General features: G+C 35.2%; 2 protein-coding genes across 2 annotated transcripts; both read left to right on the top strand.

Moving 5' to 3' along the window:
- The first annotated feature begins 290 nt into the window (after positions 1-290).
- LOC102499542 (olfactory receptor 1013) lies at positions 291-1,226 on the top strand. The gene has a single exon (XM_006160837.1). It carries the CDS (start codon positions 291-293, stop codon positions 1,224-1,226), a length of 936 nt encoding a protein of 311 aa, XP_006160899.1.
- Positions 1,227-6,558: 5,332 nt separating this feature from the next.
- LOC102499968 (olfactory receptor 1013) lies at positions 6,559-7,494 on the top strand. Its single transcript, XM_006160838.1, has one exon. It carries the CDS (start codon positions 6,559-6,561, stop codon positions 7,492-7,494), a length of 936 nt encoding a protein of 311 aa, XP_006160900.1.
- Positions 7,495-13,650: the final 6,156 nt, after the last annotated feature.

Consider the following 13,650-nt stretch of genomic DNA (forward strand, 5'->3'; position numbering starts at 1 on the left):
TCCCTCACAAATAGGAGAAAAAATTTGAAATGTAAAGCAAAATACATTATTATGTACATGTAACTGACTTCTTAATGCAGTGCAGAATGGATTTTATAGCTAATCAAAATGAATAATACCTTGTTTAGCATAAACACTTTGCATAAGAAAAATACATGAGTCAGTTGAATTTTCAATTATGCCGGTTGAGAAAACAATGGAGGAAACAAACAGTGATATTGTAAGTCATGAAATATGTAATAATCTTTTCACAGAAAGGAAAAATCTAGAAACATATATTCCCAGAATCAATGGAGAAAGAAAATTTCACCAAAGTGAAGGAGTTCATCCTTTTAGGGTTCACAGCGGACTTGGGGTTACAGAAAGTGCTCTTTTTCATCTTTCTCATCATTTACATCATCAGTCTCCTAGGGAACATCACGCTGATTTCTCTGATCTGCGCTGATACTCGGCTCCACACACCCATGTATTTCTTCATCGGGAACTTGTCATTTCTAGATCTCTGGTATTCTTCTGTCTATGCTCCCAAAATCCTGATGACCTGCGTCTCTGATGACAAAAGCATCTCCTTTGCTGGCTGCCTGGCTCAGTTCTTCTTTGCTGCTGGACTGGACTATAGTGAGTGTTACCTCTTGGCCACCATGGCTTATGACCGCTATGTGGCTATCTGCAGCCCTCTGCTTTATTCCCAAGTTATGTCCTCTAGATTGTATGTCAGTCTTGTTGTAGCTTCATTCCTTGGTGGCTTCATAAACTCAGCTATCATCACCAGTGAGACATTTACTCTGAGCTTCTGTGACAGTAATATCATAGACCATTTCTTCTGTGACTTGCCGCCACTTGTAAAGTTAGCATGCGATGTGACAGAGAGCTACGTGGTTGTGATGTACTTCCTACTGGCCTCCAATGTCATCACTCCTATAATTCTTGTTCTTACCTCCTACCTCTTCATCATTGCCACCATCTTGAAGATACGTTCTGTGGAGGGACGCCGCAAGGCCTTCTCCACTTGTGGATCCCACTTAACAGCTGTCACCTTGTACTACGGGACAATTCTCTTCATTTACTCTCGACCAAGCACTAGCTATGCTCTGGAAAGGGATAAAGTGGTGTCAGTGTTCTACACTGTGGTGATTCCTATGTTGAACCCCTTGATTTATAGCATAAGAAATAAGGATGTCAAAGATGCCCTGAGGAAAATGTTAGGTAGAGCAAGATTTTCTTAAATTAAAATACTTTTTAAATAATGGTTCTTTTCCTTTTATGATTATATCCATGTTACTGCTTTCAGTCTATATTGTCATAAGTAAATAAATTTAGCAAATTATTTATTAAAATGATGTAAAAAGACAAGTCTAAATTTTTCTTTTTAAATGGACACTAATATGTATATTTTTTAAAAAAAATAAGTGAAGGTTTGATTTATAAAAACCGTTATTTGTACTAGCATATATTATATTTTTTTCCAGATTTATTAAGGTATAATTGACAAGTTAATAGTGTATATATTTAAAGTGTACAACATGATTTTGTATACATATATGTTGTCAAATGATTACCACAATAAAGATAATTGACATACTTACCACTGTGATCTGTTATCATTTCATGTGTGTGTGTGTGTGTGTGTGTGTGATAGAATATTAAAATGTATTCTCTTTGCAAATTTTAAGTGTACAGTATATTATTATTAACCATAGCTTGTAATACATTAGATCTACAGAATTCATTCATCCTGCATAATTGAAACTTTGATCTTTTTAACTAATGTCTCCCTATTTCTCCCATCTATTCCCCTCAAGCTCCTGGCAAGCAAAATTCTATTCTCTAGTTCTGTTATTTCAATTTTATTGACTCCACATACATGCAAGACCATGCAAGATGTGTCTTTTTATGCCTGACTTATTTTGCATACCATTATATCCTCTAAGATCACCTATATTGTTCCAAATGCAAGATATCCTTCTTTCTTAAGGATGAACAATATTCCATTATGTATCTATATCAATATATCCATTCACCTACTGATAGAAACTGGTAGACTCTAAACCTTGGCTATTATGAATAATGAGTGTGAGATTATAGATATCTTTTCAACATACTGATTTTATCTTCTTTGGATATTACCCCGAAGTGAGATTGCTAGATGGGTAGTTTTATAATATTTTTAATTTTTTGTGGAACCTCCACATTGCTTTCCATATGGTTATGCTAACATACTTTCTCATCAACAGTGTATTAAAGATTTTCTCCACATCTAGGCCAACATTTATTAATTTTTGTATTGATAGAAGCCATTTTAATGTTTTTATTTATGTTTTCATTTATCATGAGACACAAAAAGATGACAGCCCAACAAGTCTCAATACCATGATCATCTACCAGCCTTTGGCCAGCCCTAGATCTTGAGCAAGTGCATACCCAGCATACTCAGGGAGTCTTTGGTCTTAAACAGGAATCTTGTGAGAGGTTGTCTTACAGAGTGTCACATTTTACCACTGTGCCACCTGATCTGTTACTAATGACCATTTTAACAGACATAAGACAACACTTCATCGCAGTTTCAATTTTCATTTTCCCTATAATTATTGATTTTAAGCATTTGTTGATCATTTTTAGGTCTTTTAAAAAATGTTCATTAGACCTTTTGTTCATTTCTAAATAAGGTTATTTTATTTATTTATTTATTTATTTATTTATTTATTTATTTATTTATTTTTGCTATTTAGTGGTTCAAGTTCCTAAATATTTTTAAATGTTACACTTTATAGGTGCAAGCAATGGCATGGTAGACTCCCACATGGCTGAATGCAGTTCAACTCACAGACCCAGTGGCTTTAAAATCATGCTGGGTACATGTGCATGTAGGTCTGAAATCCTGAGAAGAAACTGAAAGAGAAGGGATTGTGGTGTTGCCATCCCTCATGGGAGATGACTTCTCATGTTTCCTCTTTTTGTCTTTCTCTGGTGAGTGCACATACCCAGTATCAAAAGTCTAAAAACAAAAAGAAACAAGAAAAAGAAAGAAAGAAAGAAGAAAGAAAGAAAGGTAAAGAAATGAAAAGAAAAGAAAAAGAAGGAAAGAAAACTTGACACTTATTAAATGTATGATTTTCCAGATATGTTCTATCATCCCGTATGTTTCATCTTCTGTATCTTCTTTGTATGTCCATTGGCTTTAAATAGTCTATAACATTACTGACAGTCTGAGGTTTAAAAAAATTAGATTGTTAAAAAATGGGGTTGACACTGTAGCCTAGTGGATAAAGAAACAGGGTTCTATTCAGCTGCCTGAGGTTCAAATCCCATACTTGTCAGCTCAAAAGATATGATGAAAGTATGTATGTAACTGCCCTAAATCACACAGGATGAAAAAATGAGGAGAAAGGATTGCAGAGTGACCATTCCCCACTGGTCTTGCTTTCTCTCTCTCCCTGTCTTTTCCTGTCTGTCTGTGTCTCTAGTGAGTGCAAGCACCTTCTACTTGACAGTTTATAACTTGTCTTTGCCTATAATACTCAATGTATCAATGAAAGTCCTGTAACTAAATATAGATTTAAAATGACTAAACGACTTCCTTCAAATTGTTTTGTTGGTGGGAAAACAAGAATATAAACCTAGAATTTCCATCTCTAAAAATATTTGCCCAAGGACATCACCAGGGCCTAGTGTTTAAGGGAGGCAGATTTCGCATAGCCATCTGTACAGTTAAAATCTTGACCCAAGAGTTTTGAAGAACATGATGATAGCATGTGTCTACATGCCCAGATTCCCACAGCTTAGAGAAATGGAGATGAGATTGTGCCATGACCATTCCCCACCGGGGAGTGCTTGAGTGCTTTCTCCCTCTTTTTCTCTCTCTGTCTTTGTGAATCTCTCTGGAGAACATATAGGCCCTGCAGCAGGATATATACAAATTTTAAAAGAATTTACCCTATTTGTGAAGAAAACATTAGGACATTCTAAGAAAAATATTGTCTATATAAGGGGTTCTCAGTAAATTCATGACAAAAATCTGTATTATAAAGAAATCATCCATAGATTTAAAAATTGTTTCTGCACCAAAAAAACCTTATGGCTTAATTCCATTTTTCTACAAACTCTTTGAAATCCCCAGTAAAAATGCTCCTGGAAATGAGTTTATTTTTTCTTCTGTGATTCTCATTTCTTTGCCTTCTGTAACTCAACAAGAACAGATTGTATCAAATGAATACTCCACTGACTATTGAAGAGTCTTGGGAAAGTACAGCAGTTGTCTGAAATAGACAGAAATGGAGAGGTAGATAGAAAAGGAGACAGAAATCAATAAACAAGGAAATGGAAAAATAGATTTTAAAAACTTCACATCTAAGAGAATATTCAGTGATAACTTCCACTGGGTGAAGCAATTACAGACGACATTTAAGGTCCTATGCATATTTGTATTACTTTGCTTGTACAATTTTACATATGAGTTAATCTAAAAATTAGGGAATATTGTGATGTATCACATGTTCTAACTTTGGTGGTGTTTTACATATAAAACATGAGATTGCACCAACATAAAGACCTCACTGGCAGCAACCAAGTGTATTAGTTTGCTAACGGTGCCATAACAAAATGCCACAGAATGGCTTAAACAACAAACATTTATTTTCTCAGTTCTGGAGGCTACGAGTCCAAGTTCAGAGTACCAGCAGAGTTGGTTACTTCTGAACCCTCTCTCCTTGGCTTGTAGATACTCATTGTCTTGCTGCATTCTCACATGGTCTTTTTCTTCGTGTGCACACATACTTGTCTCTTTGTGTACCTCAATTTCCTCTCTGTGAAGAAACCATAAATTAAATGTAGGCCCGTTAAAAGCTCCTCATTTGATCTTAATTACCTTTTTATAGGCCCTATATAACACCATAGCTACATTCTGGAGAACTGGGGATTAGTGCTCCCAATATGAACTTTATGGTGGGTACAAATTAGCCCATAACAGCAAGAATGGATAAGATTTTCCTGATAGATAAGATAAGGAAGTGTAGTTAGGACTGTAGAGAACATCATTTGGCACACACTTAATTATTATACTGTGGCTTAGACCCATTAAGAATCAACTTTTAATAAGATAATACTCAGTTCATGACATCCTAATTAATATGTCATCTTCAAATTTTCAGATAAACACAAATAGAGCCTTTGGAGACTGAGGTACTTATTTCTGGGCTGTGGAGGAGTCCCAAAAGACTGTTAAGGAAAGGAATATACTAGAACCCTCAAAGACACACCAGAATACAAGAAGATAGAGAAAAGATTGTCCCTTCAGGAAATTAAACTTCCAGAACAAGGGTAAGCACTTTGTATCATAGGGAACTAAGCCTTTTGGCTTCACTGAACTGCAGCTACAATTACAAGGGGGATTTAGAGCCTAGACTGTCTTGCTATGCCAAATATGCACCCAGGTTCACACACACACATATTCACACACTCCCATCTAAATAGGATTCCATCCTTCCGTCCAATGATGTCTCTAGCTCTCTCATCTCCCTCTCTCTCTCTCTCTCTCTCTCTCTCCCTCTCTCTCTCTCTCTCTCACCTTTAATTCTATAGGAAACTCAACCCACTTTAGAAAGTCAACCCACTTTATCCATTTAATATGTCATTTTCTTTCAGGGTACATTTCAGGCTCAAGCAGATAAGCATGGTCTCAAATTTTTATTATATAACTAAATTATTTCTGCTATTCAACTTAAGTTCTACTTTATGCAAATCTGTGTTCATGTTTTCAGTTGATAAAAATTTGAATAAGGGGCCAGGTGAAGTGGTGGTAAAGGCACTGGACTACTGTATGACAGACTATAGTTTGAGTCCCAGACCCAGCAGCCTGAAAATCATGTTTGGCTCATGTGCTGTGTGTGCCCAAAGTTATGAGAGGGAAATGGAGGAGAAGAGATGGCAGCATGGCCATCCCCCTGAGGAGTGATTTACCTATTTCCCTCTCTCACTGTCTCTATTTCTTTACTTTGAGCACATGTGCCCTGTGCCGAGAAAATAAGAAGAAGAATAATTTTTAAATAATTACTACTTTCACAGAAATGATAATATAATACTTACAATGAGAGCCCCCCAAATGATAACGATTATAAGATTATGCATTTCTATGTCATTCTCTGGAAAAAACGCAAAAGCATTTACAAACATGAAGGGAAATCACAGCATTCTATCTAACTTTCTTTACTAAATACTCCATGTGATGTCCAAGAACCCCAAGTGCAGATAGGAGCGAAGATACACAAATCACTCCCTCACAAATAGGAGAAAAAATTTGAAATGTAAAGCAAAATACATTATTATGTACATGTAACTGACTTCTTAATGCAGTGCAGAATGGATTTTATAGCTAATCAAAATGAATAATACCTTGTTTAGCATAAACACTTTGCATAAGAAAAATACATGAGTCAGTTGAATTTTCAATTATGCCGGTTGAGAAAACAATGGAGGAAACAAACAGTGATATTGTAAGTCATGAAATATGTAATAATCTTTTCACAGAAAGGAAAAATCTAGAAACATATATTCCCAGAATCAATGGAGAAAGAAAATTTCACCAAAGTGAAGGAGTTCATCCTTTTAGGGTTCACAGCGGACTTGGGGTTACAGAAAGTGCTCTTTTTCATCTTTCTCATCATTTACATCATCAGTCTCCTAGGGAACATCACGCTGATTTCTCTGATCTGCGCTGATACTCGGCTCCACACACCCATGTATTTCTTCATCGGGAACTTGTCATTTCTAGATCTCTGGTATTCTTCTGTCTATGCTCCCAAAATCCTGATGACCTGCGTCTCTGATGACAAAAGCATCTCCTTTGCTGGCTGCCTGGCTCAGTTCTTCTTTGCTGCTGGACTGGACTATAGTGAGTGTTACCTCTTGGCCACCATGGCTTATGACCGCTATGTGGCTATCTGCAGCCCTCTGCTTTATTCCCAAGTTATGTCCTCTAGATTGTATGTCAGTCTTGTTGTAGCTTCATTCCTTGGTGGCTTCATAAACTCAGCTATCATCACCAGTGAGACATTTACTCTGAGCTTCTGTGACAGTAATATCATAGACCATTTCTTCTGTGACTTGCCGCCACTTGTAAAGTTAGCATGCGATGTGACAGAGAGCTACGTGGTTGTGATGTACTTCCTACTGGCCTCCAATGTCATCACTCCTATAATTCTTGTTCTTACCTCCTACCTCTTCATCATTGCCACCATCTTGAAGATACGTTCTGTGGAGGGACGCCGCAAGGCCTTCTCCACTTGTGGATCCCACTTAACAGCTGTCACCTTGTACTACGGGACAATTCTCTTCATTTACTCTCGACCAAGCACTAGCTATGCTCTGGAAAGGGATAAAGTGGTGTCAGTGTTCTACACTGTGGTGATTCCTATGTTGAACCCCTTGATTTATAGCATAAGAAATAAGGATGTCAAAGATGCCCTGAGGAAAATGTTAGGTAGAGCAAGATTTTCTTAAATTAAAATACTTTTTAAATAATGGTTCTTTTCCTTTTATGATTATATCCATGTTACTGCTTTCAGTCTATATTGTCATAAGTAAATAAATTTAGCAAATTATTTATTAAAATGATGTAAAAAGACAAGTCTAAATTTTTCTTTTTAAATGGACACTAATATGTATATTTTTTAAAAAAAATAAGTGAAGGTTTGATTTATAAAAACCGTTATTTGTACTAGCATATATTATATTTTTTTCCAGATTTATTAAGGTATAATTGACAAGTTAATAGTGTATATATTTAAAGTGTACAACATGATTTTGTATACATATATGTTGTCAAATGATTACCACAATAAAGATAATTGACATACTTACCACTGTGATCTGTTATCATTTCATGTGTGTGTGTGTGTGTGTGTGTGTGATAGAATATTAAAATGTATTCTCTTTGCAAATTTTAAGTGTACAGTATATTATTATTAACCATAGCTTGTAATACATTAGATCTACAGAATTCATTCATCCTGCATAATTGAAACTTTGATCTTTTTAACTAATGTCTCCCTATTTCTCCCATCTATTCCCCTCAAGCTCCTGGCAAGCAAAATTCTATTCTCTAGTTCTGTTATTTCAATTTTATTGACTCCACATACATGCAAGACCATGCAAGATGTGTCTTTTTATGCCTGACTTATTTTGCATACCATTATATCCTCTAAGATCACCTATATTGTTCCAAATGCAAGATATCCTTCTTTCTTAAGGATGAACAATATTCCATTATGTATCTATATCAATATATCCATTCACCTACTGATAGAAACTGGTAGACTCTAAACCTTGGCTATTATGAATAATGAGTGTGAGATTATAGATATCTTTTCAACATACTGATTTTATCTTCTTTGGATATTACCCCGAAGTGAGATTGCTAGATGGGTAGTTTTATAATATTTTTAATTTTTTGTGGAACCTCCACATTGCTTTCCATATGGTTATGCTAACATACTTTCTCATCAACAGTGTATTAAAGATTTTCTCCACATCTAGGCCAACATTTATTAATTTTTGTATTGATAGAAGCCATTTTAATGTTTTTATTTATGTTTTCATTTATCATGAGACACAAAAAGATGACAGCCCAACAAGTCTCAATACCATGATCATCTACCAGCCTTTGGCCAGCCCTAGATCTTGAGCAAGTGCATACCCAGCATACTCAGGGAGTCTTTGGTCTTAAACAGGAATCTTGTGAGAGGTTGTCTTACAGAGTGTCACATTTTACCACTGTGCCACCTGATCTGTTACTAATGACCATTTTAACAGACATAAGACAACACTTCATCGCAGTTTCAATTTTCATTTTCCCTATAATTATTGATTTTAAGCATTTGTTGATCATTTTTAGGTCTTTTAAAAAATGTTCATTAGACCTTTTGTTCATTTCTAAATAAGGTTATTTTATTTATTTATTTATTTATTTATTTATTTATTTATTTATTTATTTATTTATTTATTTATTTATTTATTTATTTATTTATTTATTTATTTATTTATTTATTTATTTATTTATTTATTTATTTATTTATTTATTTATTTTTGCTATTTAGTGGTTAAAGTTCCTAAATATTTTTAAATGTTACACTTTATAGGTGCAAGCAATGGCATGGTAGACTCCCACATGGCTGAATGCAGTTCAACTCACAGACCCAGTGGCTTTAAAATCATGCTGGGTACATGTGCATGTAGGTCTGAAATCCTGAGAAGAAACTGAAAGAGAAGGGATTGTGGTGTTGCCATCCCTCATGGGAGATGACTTCTCATGTTTCCTCTTTTTGTCTTTCTCTGGTGAGTGCACATACCCAGTATCAAAAGTCTAAAAACAAAAAGAAACAAGAAAAAGAAAGAAAGAAAGAAGAAAGAAAGAAAGGTAAAGAAATGAAAAGAAAAGAAAAAGAAGGAAAGAAAACTTGACACTTATTAAATGTATGATTTTCCAGATATGTTCTATCATCCCGTATGTTTCATCTTCTGTATCTTCTTTGTATGTCCATTGGCTTTAAATAGTCTATAACATTACTGACAGTCTGAGGTTTAAAAAAATTAGATTGTTAAAAAATGGGGTTGACACTGTAGCCTAGTGGATAAAGAAACAGGGTTCTATTCAGCTGCCTGAGGTTCAAATCCCATACTTGTCAGCTCAAAAGATATGATGAAAGTATGTATGTAACTGCCCTAAATCACACAGGATGAAAAAATGAGGAGAAAGGATTGCAGAGTGACCATTCCCCACTGGTCTTGCTTTCTCTCTCTCCCTGTCTTTTCCTGTCTGTCTGTGTCTCTAGTGAGTGCAAGCACCTTCTACTTGACAGTTTATAACTTGTCTTTGCCTATAATACTCAATGTATCAATGAAAGTCCTGTAACTAAATATAGATTTAAAATGACTAAACGACTTCCTTCAAATTGTTTTGTTGGTGGGAAAACAAGAATATAAACCTAGAATTTCCATCTCTAAAAATATTTGCCCAAGGACATCACCAGGGCCTAGTGTTTAAGGGAGGCAGATTTCGCATAGCCATCTGTACAGTTAAAATCTTGACCCAAGAGTTTTGAAGAACATGATGATAGCATGTGTCTACATGCCCAGATTCCCACAGCTTAGAGAAATGGAGATGAGATTGTGCCATGACCATTCCCCACCGGGGAGTGCTTGAGTGCTTTCTCCCTCTTTTTCTCTCTCTGTCTTTGTGAATCTCTCTGGAGAACATATAGGCCCTGCAGCAGGATATATACAAATTTTAAAAGAATTTACCCTATTTGTGAAGAAAACATTAGGACATTCTAAGAAAAATATTGTCTATATAAGGGGTTCTCAGTAAATTCATGACAAAAATCTGTATTATAAAGAAATCATCCATAGATTTAAAAATTGTTTCTGCACCAAAAAAACCTTATGGCTTAATTCCATTTTTCTACAAACTCTTTGAAATCCCCAGTAAAAATGCTCCTGGAAATGAGTTTATTTTTTCTTCTGTGATTCTCATTTCTTTGCCTTCTGTAACTCAACAAGAACAGATTGTATCAAATGAATACTCCACTGACTATTGAAGAGTCTTGGGAAAGTACAGCAGTTGTCTGAAATAGACAGAAATGGAGAGGTAGATAGAAAAGGAGACAGAAATCAATAAACAAGGAAATGGAAAAATAGATTTTAAAAACTTCACATCTAAGAGAATATTCAGTGATAACTTCCACTGGGTGAAGCAATTACAGACGACATTTAAGGTCCTATGCATATTTGTATTACTTTGCTTGTACAATTTTACATATGAGTTAATCTAAAAATTAGGGAATATTGTGATGTATCACATGTTCTAACTTTGGTGGTGTTTTACATATAAAACATGAGATTGCACCAACATAAAGACCTCACTGGCAGCAACCAAGTGTATTAGTTTGCTAACGGTGCCATAACAAAATGCCACAGAATGGCTTAAACAACAAACATTTATTTTCTCAGTTCTGGAGGCTACGAGTCCAAGTTCAGAGTACCAGCAGAGTTGGTTACTTCTGAACCCTCTCTCCTTGGCTTGTAGATACTCATTGTCTTGCTGCATTCTCACATGGTCTTTTTCTTCGTGTGCACACATACTTGTCTCTTTGTGTACCTCAATTTCCTCTCTGTGAAGAAACCATAAATTAAATGTAGGCCCGTTAAAAGCTCCTCATTTGATCTTAATTACCTTTTTATAGGCCCTATATAACACCATAGCTACATTCTGGAGAACTGGGGATTAGTGCTCCCAATATGAACTTTATGGTGGGTACAAATTAGCCCATAACAGCAAGAATGGATAAGATTTTCCTGATAGATAAGATAAGGAAGTGTAGTTAGGACTGTAGAGAACATCATTTGGCACACACTTAATTATTATACTGTGGCTTAGACCCATTAAGAATCAACTTTTAATAAGATAATACTCAGTTCATGACATCCTAATTAATATGTCATCTTCAAATTTTCAGATAAACACAAATAGAGCCTTTGGAGACTGAGGTACTTATTTCTGGGCTGTGGAGGAGTCCCAAAAGACTGTTAAGGAAAGGAATATACTAGAACCCTCAAAGACACACCAGAATACAAGAAGATAGAGAAAAGATTGTCCCTTCAGGAAATTAAACTTCCAGAACAAGGGTAAGCACTTTGTATCATAGGGAACTAAGCCTTTTGGCTTCACTGAACTGCAGCTACAATTACAAGGGGGATTTAGAGCCTAGACTGTCTTGCTATGCCAAATATGCACCCAGGTTCACACACACACATATTCACACACTCCCATCTAAATAGGATTCCATCCTTCCGTCCAATGATGTCTCTAGCTCTCTCACATAAGTAAAGATTTAATATGAGAGACATTGACTTACACAGAAGAGAAATCAAGAACACAGAATATGTGAAATGCTTTTTGACTCTAGTAGTTGTTTTACTTTATGCTGTCCAGACTATTAGTATATGATATTTTCACTTCTTGGATTCATTTTCAGGGGCCAGAGCCTGAATGTATTACTTCCATAGAATTTCGAGTGCTCCCATAAAGGAGCAAAGAAGAGAGACACTACATAGCAGAGAGCCAGATGCATCTTGAGAATCCATTATAGACTCTGACATTTTTGTACCTATTATTTCATATTTGCATGTTAATTGGCAACTTATTTCAACCTAGAGATCAATTTGAGTGTTTAGAATTGCACTTTTTGTTTCCTCTTTCTTCTTAGATTTGATACAGTTAATTTAGCTTAGAAAGTACACTTGAAGATAGATGTTGTTATAAACTGAGCTCCATTAGAAGTTCACAGTTTATAACAAACAACTTCAAAAGATAAAGGAGACTGATTACCCATTTATTTGTTCTAGAAACACTTTCATATTGCTTGTTAGTTACTAGGCACTATTCTGTTTGCAGGAACAGTAAAAATAAAAATGTTTTTAGAGATTTTGCATTCTGGTAGTGAGAAGCAGATGATAAATTCAATAAATAAGAGGTAAGAACTGACAAGAAATTTGTAGTGAATTCCAAATATGTCTGAATCAAATGTAAGGGATGGAGACTGTTGGTAGAAATAAGCATGTTATTTAAAATAGAATGACTAAACGAGGCATTCATCAGAAAATTACCATTTAAAGTGATTTAAGGAAAAGAGGGGCTAAGCTGTACTAATATCTGGACAATAATAACTCAGGCAGAAGAAATAAACAGTTCAAAATTTGGATGTTAGGGTAAGGTGGTATCTTGAGGAAGAGTAAAAAAAATAAACAAGGCTAGAGCAGAATGAAGGAAGGAGTGTGCATTTGTAGATTAGAAAAACTGTGACATGTATACTTTATGGGATGATACTCGGCTATAAAGAAACAAGACCCTGGAATTCGACAGAAATTGAGTGAATATGAAAGATTACTGCTAAGTGAAGCAACCCAGGCTATGAAAGAGAGACATTGTATGTCTCCACTTAATATATACCAACTGTCTGCACTCTGTGGTAGACACTGAAAGATTAGAGGATATAGAAGCATGGAAAATGGTTACACGCACTGAAGACAATGTGAGAAGAAGATTGGAGATGTAGGAGAATGATAGGAAAGAAATCAAGAACAATAGAGAGGCAAGACATTTAAGGGGCACAGAAATGAGAAATTTTCTGTTGATGATATCTTCATCTGGACTGGTATGAAGTGTATGCATGTTTGGTAATTCATTTTACAAGCTGTAGAGACGTACAGTGATTGACTGTATTAAATAATTTTTAAAAAGGAAAAAAACAAAGAACCTGTAATAATGCAAAGCTGTGGACACACTCTAAATCTTTGTGGGGAATTTGATTCTTACTTAAAATAAAATAGAAGATTTTATGGGGTTTTAAATGCAGAAGTGATTTTTACTTGCCTATTTTTTTAAGGATCATTCTGGCTACTGTATTGAGAATAGACTACAGGAGGACAAGGATATAGACTACTAAGAAGTCTGTTGCAGTAGATCTTGGCAAAAAAAGATGATGATGGTCCAGAGAGATAGTGAAAAGAGATCAAATTCAGGATAGATTGTGAAGGAAAAGACATCAGGAGTTCCTGGAAGATTGAAAAATAGGAGAGAAACAGAGCAGGTCTATCATA

The sequence above is a fragment of the Tupaia chinensis genome, unplaced genomic scaffold, assembly GCF_000334495.1.
Source record: "Tupaia chinensis unplaced genomic scaffold, TupChi_1.0 Scaffold000709_1, whole genome shotgun sequence".
NCBI lineage: Eukaryota > Metazoa > Chordata > Mammalia > Scandentia > Tupaiidae > Tupaia > Tupaia belangeri.

Coding starts and splice junctions, on each gene's coding strand:
- LOC102499542 (XM_006160837.1), top strand. CDS start 291: ATGGAGAAAGAAAATTTCACCAAAGTGAAGGAGTTCATCCTTTTAGGG.
- LOC102499968 (XM_006160838.1), top strand. CDS start 6,559: ATGGAGAAAGAAAATTTCACCAAAGTGAAGGAGTTCATCCTTTTAGGG.